The sequence below is a fragment of the Anopheles arabiensis genome, chromosome 3 (assembly GCF_016920715.1).
Source record: "Anopheles arabiensis isolate DONGOLA chromosome 3, AaraD3, whole genome shotgun sequence".
Classification (NCBI taxonomy): domain Eukaryota; kingdom Metazoa; phylum Arthropoda; class Insecta; order Diptera; family Culicidae; genus Anopheles; species Anopheles arabiensis.
The window spans coordinates 79,264,630-79,281,023 of NC_053518.1; the positions used below are offsets into that span (position 1 = coordinate 79,264,630).

Sequence of the window (16,394 nt, forward strand, 5' to 3'; positions counted from 1 at the left end):
TGACTTACTTTTCCCACTTCCCATGGTGTGACGGGCGGGTAATATTTTTTGCGCCAATTGTAAACCATTTGGCACGTGCTGTGGCAAGCAGGGCGAATAGTAGTAAATACGCCAACATTCCATCGTAAAATTTCCACCGTGACTGACCGTGAGCGCGAGTGAGCGTCGCTGCAAGATGAATCTCTGTTGCTGGTCCCGGGCTGCATCGGCCCGAAGAAATGCGTTCGGCGTATGATTGACGGCGAACCGAACGAACCATTTGGATGCACATTAATGAGGTTGAAAATCAGAAAGGCATTCGCTGTTACTGTTACTAATCTACTGTCCTGTGCCCACTGTTGAGATGGTATCGTTTGCTGGTCAAATTTTTCAAAGCTAACCAGATGATTGCAAATTAAGATTTAAAACATGAAAAAATGCAAAAAAACATATGAAACTCCTTTTTTTTCATTATTCACGTTTTACCCGCCTGGCTCGATCAATTGATCGGTTTAAAATCGGCTGACATTGCCACCAAACGTTGTGACCGATTTTGCCCTCTTTGCTACCATTCCACCAGTTAAAAGCATGTACATAAATTGTATCGAACCCGCGGTACATTGGTATGTACATAATGCCTGGCCAATTTATTATCCACTTCCACTGGCACGTTTCATCGCACGTTTATCGAAACAAAACCGCTTCCTCCTTTCCCCATCGCTCTACCGATTCCAACCTGAGGCTGATATTGATCGCTTTAACCTTAAGACGCTCTGCCTTTCCCCTTGTGCGTCGTTTGTCGCCAATGGAAGGGAACGGAATCATCGAAAGGCTAAGAAAGAGTAAATATTTAAAAAAAATGCCAAAAACGTAGCGATTTGGTCTTCGGTGTTATTTATTCTGTCGTAAGCCCGGCTGTGGAAACATAAGCCAAACCACCGAAGGGAGTAAATAAGTTTATAATGAACCCGCGGTTACCGTGGATTGGCGGGCTTGTTTTATCTTTATTCAAATTCAACGCTCACGTTACAGTGGCCTCCACCGACAAAGGTGAGCTAGATAAGCCGAAACGAATCGAACGAAGACGAACGAAGCAGTGGGTGCTGAAGAAGGCTTGTCACATAAAAATGAACCAAATCTTTGGACTAAATGAATATTTAATGTCAATTAGAAAATAATCTAATCCCGCGACAGTTTGTTGACGGCTTAACCGAGGTATGGAGTATGGAGGAGGTGGAAGAGAGGGTCTTCAATTTATCTAATAAAATTATTACATTGATACTTGTTTGAGATAATTGTTGGTTGAGTCAGCAAACAAGAATAATCCCTTTACGTAGTAGTGATTGACATGAAACAAACTTATAGATTAAAAAGTTGTAAACATTGTTTTTCCGGTGCTATATCTCTTCAAATCACTGTTCAATCAAGTTGGAAATTGGATGTATTCCATTTAATACACTCGATTACACTGTTGAACAAAAAGGCGTTAAATTTGGATAAAATGAAGAGTGTGGTATAAACCGCCTAAAAGTATGCTAAACGCATAACGGAGCTGTGGTACTAGCTAGTATTTTCAGCCTATGAAAGACAAATTAAACCAATTAAGGTAAAAAAAATTCAAAAGCAATGCAATGAATTAATAAAACACAAAAAAAACACTACCTAAGCTTTCGATTTCCAGCACACAGTCTGCAAACGACCTTCCTTTCCAGCAAAATTAATAAAAATAAAAACAAAATCACATCAAGCCCGATTTCATTCCTACCCATTCATGGGAAGAGTCCCTGTTGTTCTTGTATTGCTGTTTTGCTGCAAAAATATGCTCACTTTCCATTAAATATGGCAGCCGGCACGAGCCTGAACATTCTAACATTAGGCTGACGGTGTCACGTTAATGCGCGGACGGTGGAAAATTTAACGATTCTTAGTCACACTTCGTTATGCTGTGCTGTTTTTCCCACTTCCTTCCTTCAAAAATTTTCACGCATTTCGTCCTAATTTTGTGGAGCGTTTTTTTTCTTTCTTTCTTTCTGTAACGCACTACACCTAAAAGTTCCAAACAAACACACACGCCAGTACTCTCCCGGAAAGCGCACCGGAACACGCGGCTGGACTTCCGCTTTGCTTTAATAAGGGCGGCTTCGAGCGGGCAAGCTTTCCCCTCGGCTGCTGGCCGAAAAGGAGCGAAGTGTTGTGTGATTTTATTGCTGTTTTATTTTTGACCAAAAATCCGTGCCAACCGCGTGTCCGTGGGAAATGGGCCGGCGGAGGCATGCCGAGCTGGCGATATTTATTGGTACGATTGGTTGTGTTTTTATCGTTTTGACGTTGTTCTCTTTTCGGCTCTGTTTTGTTTTGTTTGGACGGCGAGTGAGTGTAAAGGAAGTTATTATGCTTGTTAATACCTCCGCAGGGTAGCGCATAAATTTCGATCTAATTATCGGTGTGCAGCCAAAGTTTTTTGACTTTTATTTTGACACTTGAACACGGGTTTCACTAACGACAAAGCATTAAACGATCGCAAACATGCAGTTTGTTACTTATTCTGATCAGATTATATTTTCGATGATTTTTAATGTGCTGAGCTTATAATTATAAGTATTTTTTTAGCTTATTATGTAGTTTTTAATGATATGACTTGATCTGTGTTTATGATGTATAGACGCCTTAAAGTATGCAAAATATTTATTAAAACATGCTTTTTGCGTTTGATATTTTAAAAGTAAATAAGAAGTCTAGAATTATAGAGAAATAGTACCAAAACACACGAGCAGCGACCCATAAGGAAAAAAATAAATTTTACTTTGCATACATTTAGGCGCTCTTCGATGTACCAAAATATCACCATTCTAGAAGCAACGAGAGATTGTATATAATTAGTGCCGACAAATATTATCATTTTGTTGATCGAAAGCAACAAAACCAAACAAAGAGTGAACTATCAAAAGTGCATTTAACAGCAACGTATCAACATCACTGCCAAGACCACGACAAACGAGCGTCGGCAAACGTGTAAAAAATTTCTGCTTCCAACGATTGTCCAACGCAATGCTGCCTGAACCAACCTCGAACCCCTACCGCTGTCCGTGTTCGGTGCGGCCAAAGACCGTCCACATCCGGGTAAGCGGTTGCCGTGCGTGCAACACCAACCGAAACCGAGTTGCGCAATCAAATTAACCCTCTAAACTCTGACGCCACTCCTCCCACCCAACAACCCGACCGGATGTGGGATCGGTTCGCGGTGCGCCAGAAACGACAGCCGCAAAACGGAAGCAGCAGCCCGTACAGCCTCAGTGGTGCCTCAGTGTCAAGCGTGAACGATGCGCAAAAGCCCGAACAGCCTGTCGCCCATTGCGATCCTACCGAACACGCCGCCGCCGGCGCGTATCTTCGCCCAGCCGGAAACACCCACGACACCGCTAACGGATGGCGCCCACTCGCCGACCGAACCGAACGGGGGGCGCCCAGTGGTGGTCGAGCTACCGACACCACTCGCGCGGCCGTCTTCCATCCGCAGCGGTTCCGGGTCGGGGCCACAGCTACGCTTCAGCAGCCTGCTCGATCCGGGCGACATTACGCCCATCACGTCGCCCCTGCCGAGCGTCACGTCCGGCATGGCGGACGGGTCGATCTACACGATCTTCGGCGGGGAGGGCTCGAGCGTTGGCCGGCGCCGCAGCTCCCAGCTCCTGCCCAACAGTGCCAGCAATGGTAGTGCCACCAGTGCCACACCGGCATCGGCCGGCGCCGGTTTGCTGCCGACGACCAACGGGTCGGCCGTGAACTGTAGCAGTATTAGCACGAGCCTCAGCCAGCCCGCCCCGGCTACCAGTGTCAGTGCCTCCCAAGCCAACAGTGCCAGCGCCAAGTCGCGCTCCCGCCGCTCCTCCGAGCTGTCGCAGCAGAACTCGATGAAGTCGCACGCGTCCGCCGGCTCGCGCAAACGCAGCTCCCAGGCTCACATCGAGCTGAACGGGCCGCCGGTTCGCGATCGGCCGCGCTGTCTCAAGTCGTCGTTCTTGAGGCGCAAGTGCAAAGAGTACGCAGGTAGGTGGGTTTTTCGGGCGGGGATACAATTTGAACTGGGCAAACAAAAAATAAGCGAGTTTGTGTAAAGTAAACTTAACGATTCCAGTAAGATATGGTACTTTCAGGCATTGTAGACTATTTTATATAGTTGATTGGAGCTCAAAACGTTGTTAAGAGACAAAAACATTATTTTTAAAACGCTACCATTTAAATTTGTTACATTAGTGGGGAAAGGACAACTATTAATGATACGTAATTTATGGATAATCCCTAGCCAAATCCAATCTTACATGAACCGGAACTTTTATCCATAGATATTTCAATATTTATAAAATATTTTAATGCTTTAATAGTGTTTCTAAATTCTTCTTCTTTTTGGGCTCAAAAAACGTTGTCGGTCAAGGCCTGCCTGTACCCAATAGCTGATTTGACTCTCAGTGACTCACGGATTACGCATAGCAAAATAGTCAGTCCTACGTATGGCGGCACGGTCCATTCGGGGCTTGAACCCATGACAGGCATGTGTACAAATTGACGACTGTACCACCGGGTCAAAGTTTATTATTCAAAGTAACTCTAATTCACTGCGACTTAACAACTTAGTAGACAGATATGTCATACCAATAGCATATCTTTAGGCGTTTTTTTTTCAATTTTCAGATTCTTTTTAATTTTTAAAGGTCTATTTTTTGCAATATGACTGAAATTCCCCTAAAATGGAAGTGTTTCAATAATGTTACATCAAATTTAATTTGAACACACCACCAAGGTCTTCCTGTAATTTAACAGCAAAAAGTTAATATTATCCTACCAAATACATTGCTGCTATGTATCGTTCATATTGATCAGCAGATGTTGCACGGTGCCTTTATAACCATGCCTTCATACCCCAAATTCAAGTCAAACGAACAATGAAATCTCGAAAACGTAGGGTTAACTTTCTCTCCTAACTCTTTTTTATTGAACATTTTCTTAGAACCTCCACTCTCCACACGCATTGCTACGGAATGGCCATAAAATAGTAAAACAGTTTTCCCGTTTCCTGGAAAAATAAAGTTTCCACTCTTTCAACCTTCTCTAAACGAAATCTTTAAGCATAGAAACACACATACAAACACACACACACACATACACCGTCACACAAACAAGATGCTCTGACACACTTGTTTACCTCGTTTTGACGCATTAATGAACTCGTACGCCCTAGAACCTTGCATCCTTTTTTTCGAGAGGACAGTATATGACACCGATGTCCCTGCCCTTCCGATGCTCACACACAGGGACGTTTGGGAACGATGCGAAGCACACTGCTGAAGCGGCTGATAAGAGATCCTGCTGATGGCGAGAAAAGCTTACTCGCAACGCAAACGAAGGGAAAAAGCATCCCAAGCCGAGAAAAAGCATTGTGTAGTATGTGAAGCTGAGGATGTGATGAGGATAGCAACATAAGCGTCTTATTTTTCTGCCCTTTTCCGCACAATGCAGGAAGGTTTTCGCACTTTCTGCTGAATTAATCTTCCCTTATAATGGCTTGCTGGTTGGCAAGGTGGTTCGTTAATCAGCAGGTTGACATTGAGACTTTTATGATGTAGCATTTTAGGTGGGTTGTGCTACAAATATTGCTACAAACTTGCTCTTTGGCTCATGTAGTTCTGATGTAAAATATATGTTTTAGTGTGCTACAATTGTATGTTACACATCGATAAACATTTACACCAAATTCATGGATTCACACACACACACACACACGGTGAACAACAATAGAAAATAATTCTACAAACCAACACACAAATTGCCAGAAGGTGCAGATGCGCTAAATTATCGCCGAGTGCATATTCTGCTGAAATGCATGCAAGGCTAACATCAACGAGGACAAACAAAAAGGGGCGGAACACCCACGAGCAAAAGTACAAATGCAAACATCCTTTCCCGGGACGAGTTTTGCTTTGGAGCGATTTATGGAAAAGGCTTTTTGAACTCAACAAAAAAAATATACCACTCCAAAGTACGACAAGCCTGTTTCCGCAGCTGCGCTTCTACGCCTCCTGCATCCGTGGTGTGAAGAAAAAGTATGCACTCGAAAACCGAAATACTTTAACATTCTACCGCGTACACCAGCTACCCTTCCTCATACACATGCTCTCGGAAAAGCGCTCAGTCGACGGAAAACACGTCCAACATGTTTTCACTGCAACTGCACCGGTTCCGAGTGCGCCGAGTAGCTCGACGGCTGTGGCAAGTTTTATGTTTCGCTTTCGGCGTACAAGAGCAATGCAGCAAATCTCGACATTGAGTAGGTATCGAGCAGCGGTGTCGGTTTTTGATCGATATTTATTAAATTCTGTTCCGTTTTGCGCTTCTGCGAAATATCGGGCGGACGAACAGGGGGGCCATTCTGCCAGTTCGGAAAGTGGTAGTACCACGAAATAGTGCAGCAAGGCTTTATCGCTTCAGCGATGAAACGGAACAACAGTATTTAAAAGGTCAATTATTTGGTTCTGTTATTTTATTATGCTTTTTAACTCGTTTTTTGTGTTTTAACTATTCAGTATGTTCGTGTAATTATTCATCAATTGATAACGCAATTAAATGCGATTAACTATACAAAGCGATTTATTACAATGTTTTCTCCATAATCTGTTGTGTGCATCCTTAAATGCACAAAAGTGCACAAAATGCATCCTTACATACGAAATCAAACTTTATCATTAGTTTTTAATGCTATTAAAAACAAGAACCACTCTGCAGGGTGTAATTATACTTAGAGAAAATCTGTTGAACAAGTTAATGAATGGTGTAATAATCTCGTATTTGATGGGATGTTGATGCTCAGTATTACTGGATACATTCATTTAATAGGAAAATAACATTAAAAAAAATATTTATAGGGTAAATGTACCTATAGTGGTGGTAGTACCAATAGTGGTGGTATTGCACTAAAATGCGATTCATACGGAAAATTACAAGTAATTAAGTTATTTACGTTAGCGTGAAATGTTCTTTAGCCTTTTACAAAGGGTTTAAAAGTTGAATGGGGCCATTACGTTACTTTGTGACCGAAAAATCCATTATTTTGTGAAATGTGTCAAAATTTTTCCAAAATCCATAGGATTTCATAACGAAACTCATATTTCTGTTAACGTTCTAAATGACCACATAACCACCCAGTTACTAGTTTTACAACATAACTGCTATGAAATGTTATTTTTTTACTAAAATTATTTGCCTTTTGACCATATTTATGCATTTTTAAGTATTTTTTACCATAGTGCCATTATAGGTACACAAAACAGGCATGTTCCTATAGTGGTTATAGTTGTATAATCAATAAAAACGGGTCGTTGTAGATTTTTTTCGGGGATATTTTTGACATGTCGTACTGTTTTCATTAAAAGAAGCAACAAAAATGAGTTTTATGTAGGTAATTTACCAAAAACAGGCCAAAATTTCCTTATATGGCTGAATGGAAAATTGACTTCAAATCAAGCACACTCTTCCGGGTGTAGGTTGACGACAGGTGTGATGCAGTGCTTTAGTCGATATTTACATCAACCAAATTTATACATTTTTTTACGATCAAATTACGCAAGAAACCAATATTATGGCAGTAATCCTTGCTATTCATACAAAAACAGCCTCGAAACAAAGTTTCATTGATATTATACACCGTTTTTGATGCATCTTTGTTTACCACCACTATAGGAACACAATACGACGACTATAGGAACCATACCACCATTATAGGTACAACGAAGCAGTCACAAAAATATGTATTTTTTCGTAAATTTGATGTATTTCTTGATAAAAATGGTTGTGATTGCGAAGATAAAACATATTCCGATTGCTATGTGTTAAAATATTCAGAAATTGTCCTTCCTGACACTTTGAATCGATTAAAACACATCGGTACCACTACAAATTGCACCACTGTTGGTACATTTACACTATCTGCATCACAGTTTAAACTTTATTTATATTAAATAAGATAGCATTTTATCCGTTTTACCGGACTTTCATGTAATTCACATCTATCAACTAAGCTTTATTGTCGCATTACCGTATACGATCTTTATCGAATACTTATAAAAAACGTCCAGCATACGCCATACATGCATACTTTTAGGCGGTGTATCAAACCTCAAATACTTTCGCCTAAATTTATGCAATGTATTTGAATTTTATTTACTATACCTTTAAGCATTTCAGTTCAGCGATAAAAACCAACTATTGATGCAAAACATACCAGTAAATATGAGTGTAATGATATTCCCTAAACAAATCATGAGTGTCATTACAATGTGCATGCAGCTACTAATAACAACGCCTAATTTCATCCAGCAATTAATCAATCTGCAATTTGCAAACATTTCAATCTTATTCAACGCATTGCGCCGCCTCCATCTCTTCCTTTCGTGTTGGTGCCAGATTTCACACATAAAGTTAGTTTCTATAGTAAAGTCAAACTAACGCAAAAGAAGTACTCGTTCATGCTTTTGTCAGTAATGTTTTCTGCCATCCGTCCAGCAGGCAGTGACAAAAAAAAGGATAAAAACGAATGGATACACATTTAATTTATGCCTAAATGTCATGCTATGGCACACCGCACGGGCGTGATAATGTTCCACTTCCAGTTGTGCCTGTCCGCCAAGACGGGGAAAGAAACATCACCGGAACAACTTAAACGTTCTGACAGGACAACTTGCTCTTCGCTTGTCGCGTGAGGTGCACTGACACAGAGCAACAACAGCAAAAAAACAAGTCCCCCTCTGGTTTTTGACATTTACCTCCACGGCACACCTTGCCAGCCTTGCAGGAAAGCATGACACGTGCGAAAATGGCAAATTATGACATTCACACTAAATCATCGTACACATATCAGGCGAGGGAATTGGTCCATCGACACACAAACACACACCCACACCCCGACTTCTGGTGGCCGTACAAAACTATCAGTAAAGTCCCGCGCTGGCATTCGGTGGCCGGTCCCATGGATGGACTCCAATTTCCGGAACAAAGCGCACTCGATCATGTTCATCCTGTCTGCTGCGGTTGATGAAGTGCCATCGCCCTTACCTGGTATGCTTTGGGCTACCCCCAAGGGAGCTGGTCGGTGGTGGTAATGGTGGAGCAAAACTTCACCGAATAGCAGCGCAAATTGATGCGCTCCCGTGTTTGGCTGCGTATGTGGAATGAAGGGCGTTTGTCGTGCGCGAACGGTGGGGTCCGTTTTGTTGTGTGCCGTGTGCCTCAATGGGTCAATTTATTACGACTACTAAAACGATGACGTTACGTTTACGTTGGTTTGCCTGATGGGTTTAGCTTTATTCTTTATTTTACGCCCTTTTAAATTAATATAAATCAAACCAGAACCAACAAAATAGATATTGAAGTTAACGTAATAAACAAGAAAAGCAACTGCACCAATCTATGTATATTTATGACATCCAAGTTCTGGGATGGTTAGAGGAAAAGATAAAACAATATTTAGGGCAGAGTCCAAAATCGTTTAACAAAAGTTTTCAATACTTTGCCGTGTTTTGTCTTCTTTTGATAGGAATTTCAATCAAAATTACACATCGCACGAAAAAAAAAATGCAATTCCCAGTCAACGATGACGCTCGGGCCGAGTTACGCCTAAAGTTACGTAAAATATTGCTCATTTAACTTAACAAATTAGAGTATGGGGCAAAAGTTTCTCTTAGCGAACAGCTGTCTTAGCGCCTCAAAGAATTAAATATTATAATTTATTTGAGTGTTTTACCTTTTTTAACAAAACTTTATTAAGAATATTGAAACATTATGTCATAATATTTCAACAACAAAATTCTATCGAAAGCAGTAGACGATAGATATTATGCTAGATCAAATAGTTGATTTAGCATGAAACATCACTTAAGTTTCTTTTTGTTGTTCTAGAGTGATCAAATTGATTCAAATGCCGTATCAACGGAGCATTCCATACGCAGGACTGTCTATCGTGATATGAGCAAATCAATCAGGTCACAGAAAGTCAAGCCCAGCAGGCAACGTTAATCTAAACCGAATATGGTTTGTAGAACAAATACTAAATAAGAATAAACTAGGAGGATAATTTGAACAATATTTCTTCTTATTTACTACAATATTCTAAGATTGTTCAACAAAAAACAATTAAACTAGATATTTCAAATTTTCAACTATCAACATTGATAGACGAAATAAGAAAGTTCATGCGAGTTAATCCTCTTAAGAACATTCCAGTTTAAAGCCAAAAGCGCCTAAGTTTATCTATTTAGTTTCAAATAACAAAACAATTGCCCTAAAAAACGTTTAACATCAGATACTAAACGATCGTATACGTAGAAAACATAATTGCGTTTCTAAATCGTATCAAATTCCTGTTAAAATCAATATCCACCGTACAGAGTTGTCATTTCATAAAGCCTCTTTCCTTGGGTTCATCATACTCCCCCCTGGAGGTGACAGTTTCCAACCAGTGTAGGCCCTCCACTCACACAAACGCTCAAAAAAAGCAACACGTACTTCAGTGAGCAAACCCGGAAGTAAATTGATTTACTTTGTACTGTTGCTTGAGCGGTTTCTGAGGATTTTTTCGAAAAAGAGGTTAACTGTGGTATTGTAGCGCACTAGGAAATCGTGGAGCCTTAACAGGGTTAGGATGTGTTCGGGACCAAATCAAAGAAAAGAGCGCTTTGATGACGTATTGTATTTCATCGCCCATTGCCGTTCCGTAATTGGGCCACCGCTAATGTATTGTTATGTCGAAATTTGACGACAAATGTCTATCAAGCGAGTCTAAGAGTATGTGTGTGTGATAGAGAGAGAGAGAGAGAGAGAGAGAGAGAGAGTAAAAAATCCACGAAAAGATGCTTGTTCAGAACAAGAACAAAATGTATTTTCATAGGTAAGGTTTCACCCTGTTTGTACAGATGGATGCTCTGGTTCTTTCGTGTGTAGCAAACGAAGTCTCATAGACACGTTGTTCAGGAACCTTACATATGCTGTTGAAGCATTTTATTCATACTGCTTCTATTTTTGAGCACTGGAAGGGCAACACATTATAAATATGCACACTCATGTGTGACTTTTTCCATCCTCTAAAAACAGAACAGAACCACTTCCTATTTCAGCAACCGGGTGGTATTAATCCTGTTCATCCACATCATCCTGCTGCTGTTTGCAGTGGCCTTCGCGCAAAAGCTTCAAGCCAAACTTTCGACCGTAGTTGGAGTTTATGCGGCAGTCCAGCACGCACTGGTTCGAATACGTCTTCAGATCCGTGCCGCAGACAGGTCGGTACGATCGGGGGCAGCCGCAAGGACCTGCACTAGCGCTCAGCACCAGGGCCAGCACACCGAGCACCATCAGATTAATGTAGGACAGGAAACGCATCTTCACTTGTAGGTTTTTTTTATGAGAAACGACACCCAACGGTACTGGAACAGCTTTCCACACTTTGAGTTTTTCTTTGCACGTGTTAGATAAAGCACAAACACTTTCTGATAAGAGATCTCGCACGATACTGCGATGTGCTGCCGGATTTGGGAGCAATTTTATTCTTTATCGCAAACACTTTGGACGAGGGGCTTTTTTGGCAAAGTTTGTGTGTGTGTGAGTTTGTATGTGTGCGTGTAATCAAAAACAAAAATGATACCAAACACAAGTTGAGTCATGTACGTACTTGGGGAATTCAGAATAGGATCAACACATTCGTAAAATGATAACAAGATGAAATTGATGATTGGAATTGTTTGTTTGAGATTGCTTTGCAAACGCATGCGTCTGTCAGTGTGTGTATCTTGTTGGAAGTGTTCTTGCGCCGGAGCATAATTAGTCATCATACCATTTTTAAACATTGCTTGAATTGTGGAGAATTCTGCTTACGAACTATTAAGGAACTCTTTCATATGATTCCTATAATTAAGTGGACTTAAACCATTACCATTCCCTCTGAATAGAAAAATAACTGGATATGGTTTTTCTTTTTCTTTCAACAGGTTCAATATGGTTAATAGTCCTTCATAAACCATAGCTCAATGGTCAACATTTTGATTCAATGTTACATTCTGCAGCATATTATATGCTGCAGGTTAATTTGTATTAACACCATTTATTCACAGTGTTGTTTCGTAAAAAAAAAACACAATACCAGTAAGACGTTATCCATGAATTAAGATACGTTTAATTTCGTTAAAATTGGAGAAAATTCTCCTTACGAGAAGTAAGAGAGGAAAGGAAAGAATGCGATTGTATCACAAATGAATGAATGATGGGGGGTTTCTTCCAGCATTACATATTGTTTCAAGATGATAGGAGAGGTGATAAAAATGCAGCTAAAGCGTTACGTATTTCATAGATTACACCTAAGTATCTAAAAACCTATTAAGCTATGGGGCGGCACCGTGGTACAGTCGTCAACTCGTACGACTTAAGAACATGCCCGTCATGGATTCTCAAACCTAGAATGGACCGTCTCCCCGTAGCAAGGATTGACTATCCGACTGTGTGGTAATGAATTATGTCTTAAAAGCCTGTTATAGGCCATCATGTCCGCGTTAGGACGTTATGCCAAATAGCAGATGAACCTAAGTATCGTATTGAAAAGACAAAGCATACATATTGAATAATTTATCTAACTTGTCTGTCGTAGAGGAGTTTTGGTGCATCGTTGTTTAGTTGGACTATGACTAATTTATTTCTCTTACGTTCTATTACATTCGTCCTTAGAACTTTCCTTACAATTACACTAACACTACACCAACGAATAATATCTATAAAATTTGACCAAAAACATTATTTTCCAAAAATATTCTTCCTCGCTGGCTCTGAGAACGGATCACCCTGTAAGCATATTTAATAACATTTCTCAAAGGGGACTCACACCATCCGCACTATGTTTGATAAGTGACAACAGTGACGTTCTAGTAACTGTTTGTTTCTTCGCGCGTTTGTTACAAAGCCAATATTGTATATTTTGCGTAAGTCCTGACACATGCTACATGAATGAACCATTTATGAAGCAATGATAACACATGGTCTTTGTATGATAATGCAAATTTGAGCCAGAAGGTTTACTGCAAACATGAATCAGTAAAATTTATATAATAGTTTAAAGGAAAAAATAGTATAATGTCTGCAATGATCAACTGATGTGTTATTTAAATTTTGATAAAAATATTTAAAAAACACACTTCCAACATATCCAACATACTCTCTAGACATATGACCAGCGTACACCAAAACCTTAGCAATCGTAACGTTTCAAACGTTTGCCACGTATCAGATGTCAGATCAGATGTCATTAGCGTTATCGTTGAATGATTTTCACAAAAGTCCTTATTTCCATCAGTACAGCATGCAAGTGCATCAAGCATTCCTTTCTGCAACCTCATCGTGAAATTCCTATGACGCCATTCGGACTACCATTCAATGACTCATGTATCGCGTTGTTTTTTCACCTGCGTCCAATATGTGTATATGGCCCAATAAATGGCATCATTGTCACCGTCCAGAACGCCGAGCCGAGGTACCGCTTTTTACTAGCCTCATCGCTAGCCAAGCTAATTGAATATCCGGCCATTGAAATGTCAGACTTTAGAGCTTCACTTGCACGTTAATGCAGCAGGACGTCAAAGGGAAAGCAAACGAGCGTGTGAATCTATACGTTAGTAAAACCCCTCTTACCAAGCATAGTTTGGGCGATGGAAGAGAAACAAAATTTTAATACTAAGGCTACCGCTATTCTGCACGATTGACAGCAACCCTAGCAGCTGGTGCCAGAACACTCGCATATTTAAGGCTTGGCGTCGTTAAAAGCCTTCGAACGATGAAGCTTCAATATTGCATTTGTTGGAGCTTTTGCTGTCGATGTGGCTTTCTACCACACCTTTCACGGAACGACATGATGTTATGAAAACAATCACTTGCACCGCAGTGTATTTACGAGCGGTACTTTAAACGTTTTACTTTTTGTCCATTTTGTCCATAGGTCGCCTCAAAAGCCTCCACTCAAATTATTAATAAACATAAACGCTCCCGAGCATTACTTTCCGTAAGCATCGAAAACTACTACACCCTCTCACAAACCACACGTCACACACGAAAGTGCATTAAGCTTCGCATATTGAATTACTCCTCGTGCCTGAATAAAACATCACCCATTGGCCCCACACATTGCCGGGGCGAGTCTTCAGCAACTCCACATCAGCGAACGGGCAGCGCTATCATGCTGCATATGCGCGACGATGCATATGCAAATCAGGACAAAATTGAGTTAAGCTCACTATTCAGTTGGGAAGCTTCCCACATAAATCTACGTCAATGACTGGATGCAAAACGATGGTGACCCACGGTCGCCTGGCCTGCCGTGCCATCGTACTTTCCGGCGGCATCGTTTAACTGTTTGGACTGTAGTGCTAGAACCTTGCCATGCTCCGTCATGGCAGTGCTCTTATTCATTTTTTTCCTTTTTTTTGACAAGGTTTTTGGCCACTGTGAATAGCAGTGGAACGTTTGGGAAATGGATAACACTGCGGACGGCGTTTGATGTTTAATTGATGCGAGAAAATAACCTTGATGTTGAAGTGAAGGACAAATGAAGGAATGATTAACTTGTTCAAATATACTTACCATTAGGGGAAGATTCATGTTGTCATCATATTCGAACAAATAAGACATTAAAGTACAAAATTGGTCAAAAAATTCTTGAACATAAAACTCTTAGTGGCCTAATCCTTGGTCGCACAATCCTTGGTCGCAAAATCCTTTATCGCAAAATCCTTGATCACAAAATGCTTGGTTGCAAAATCCTTGATCACAAAATGCTTGGTTGCAAAATCCTTGAAAGCACATTCCTTGATCGCAAAATCCTTTCTCGCAGAATCCTTGACTGCAAAATTCTTGATCGCAAATTTCATGGTGGCAACATCTTTGGACGCAAAATCCTTGATCGAAGTTGTCTTATTCTTTCGTTCTGATCTGGAATCATATACATACAATAATTTACCTGTTCTTATTATTATTATTATTTTTTTTTTGCAAAAATATGTTTTGTATTTTGAAAACATTTTTTCGTCGATCCAGACGTCAACAGAGTTTAATTTGACAGAAATGATCGCCTCATTAGAAAATTACAGTGCTTTAGTGTGAGATACTTTTGTAACGGAAGTGCCACATCGGTTCTCGGTGCATTCAAACCCACATTGAAGCAACAAGTAATAATCAAGTCGATTTTATCAAAAATTCACCCTAAAATGAATACTTTGTCGAACAGACATTTTGTTGGTTCTGTGCGAGATCTTTCCGTTGCATGCTACCGATCGGCCACGCATCGAACGAACTGCGTGTAATAGAATGAAACCTTTCGTTCACATCCCAAAGAGAATGATGACTTAAAGAGAAAGAGTTAATACAAATACGACCTTCTAAGAGCACAAAACCAACCATTGAAACTATGTTATGCTTTGTACAAATGTAGCATCGTAGCGTGAAGAACGCATGAAAAAAGGGGCGAAGGAGTATGAAAGCAAATTGTGGATAATGAATGGCGGTAGCGTAGAGTCTACAAAACCAGATAACCAAGGCAGCCAGTCACGCCAGCGATGTTGATCATTTTCGGAAAGTTTTGACGTCAATTTTAATCCATGTGGAACCGCAAACATGCTCTTTTATTAAATTATCAACTTCTTCATCATGTGTTGATTTTTTGCAATATGGATGTAATTTGTATTTCAATTCAAATAAAACAGTTAAACTCTCATTCGACAGTGCATTGCCATATTTTATTACACTGTGAGAAGTTTAGCGCTGAAACGATCGAGTTCGATCGATGGATTTTAGTCTCCTTTCGCCTCTGTACTTCATCTCAGCAACTCTCAGCAGAATGAACAGCATCGAGTAAAAAGAGAGTGAACGGCATGTCTCAGAGATCCCGAAGAGAGTGAAGGATCGTAACCCAAACAACAAAATCAGCATGTTTTTCTCATTCTCTCAAGTTTGATGATCTATGGGAGAGAACAAGAAAGCATGTTGATCGTGTTGGTTGAGGACCCAACCAAACGTTCTCACAACTCTCTCATCTTCTTTTTTGTGAACCACAGAAAGTCAAAGCAACATGTCAATGCTCTTAGAACTTTTAAGCACCGATAGAACGCAACGGTTAAATGGTATTTATGTGGAAAAAAATTATAACATAATTTTCAAAAGTATAATAGTTGGTATAGAAAGTTGTAAAAACTAATATCAATTTTTTTTTATTTTTTATTTTTACCTCTTCGGATACGTAACGTACGTAGTATTTAAGATAATGAAGAATCCACGCTTCGACGGCTTTACCGTATTTCTTTGCCTTTTTTATCAATTCTTTGCCTTTCATGGTCGACAGATCC

At 40.3% G+C, this 16,394-nt stretch overlaps 2 protein-coding genes across 9 annotated transcripts in view; one reads left to right on the forward strand and one right to left on the reverse strand.

Annotated features, from left to right (window-relative positions):
- Positions 1–16,394, forward strand: part of LOC120904870 (probable phospholipid-transporting ATPase IA) — a 66,647-nt gene that overhangs the window by 15,011 nt on the left and 35,242 nt on the right. For 7 of the 8 annotated variants that reach the window (XM_040315297.1, XM_040315300.1, XM_040315298.1 and 4 more), the window contains exon 2: positions 2,798–4,026. The exons of the other annotated variant lie outside the window; for it this stretch is intronic. In XM_040315297.1, coding sequence (XP_040171231.1) covers positions 3,300–4,026 — 727 coding nt within the window. In that variant the 5' untranslated portion in view covers positions 2,798–3,299. The remainder of the gene's footprint in view (positions 1–2,797; positions 4,027–16,394) is intronic. 8 annotated transcript variants of the gene reach the window in all.
- Positions 10,919–11,540, reverse strand: LOC120904871 (trypsin inhibitor ClTI-1-like). The gene has a single exon (XM_040315309.1). The coding sequence runs from the start codon at positions 11,398–11,400 to the stop codon at positions 11,152–11,154; it is 249 nt and encodes an 82-aa protein (XP_040171243.1). The 5' UTR covers positions 11,401–11,540; the 3' UTR covers positions 10,919–11,151.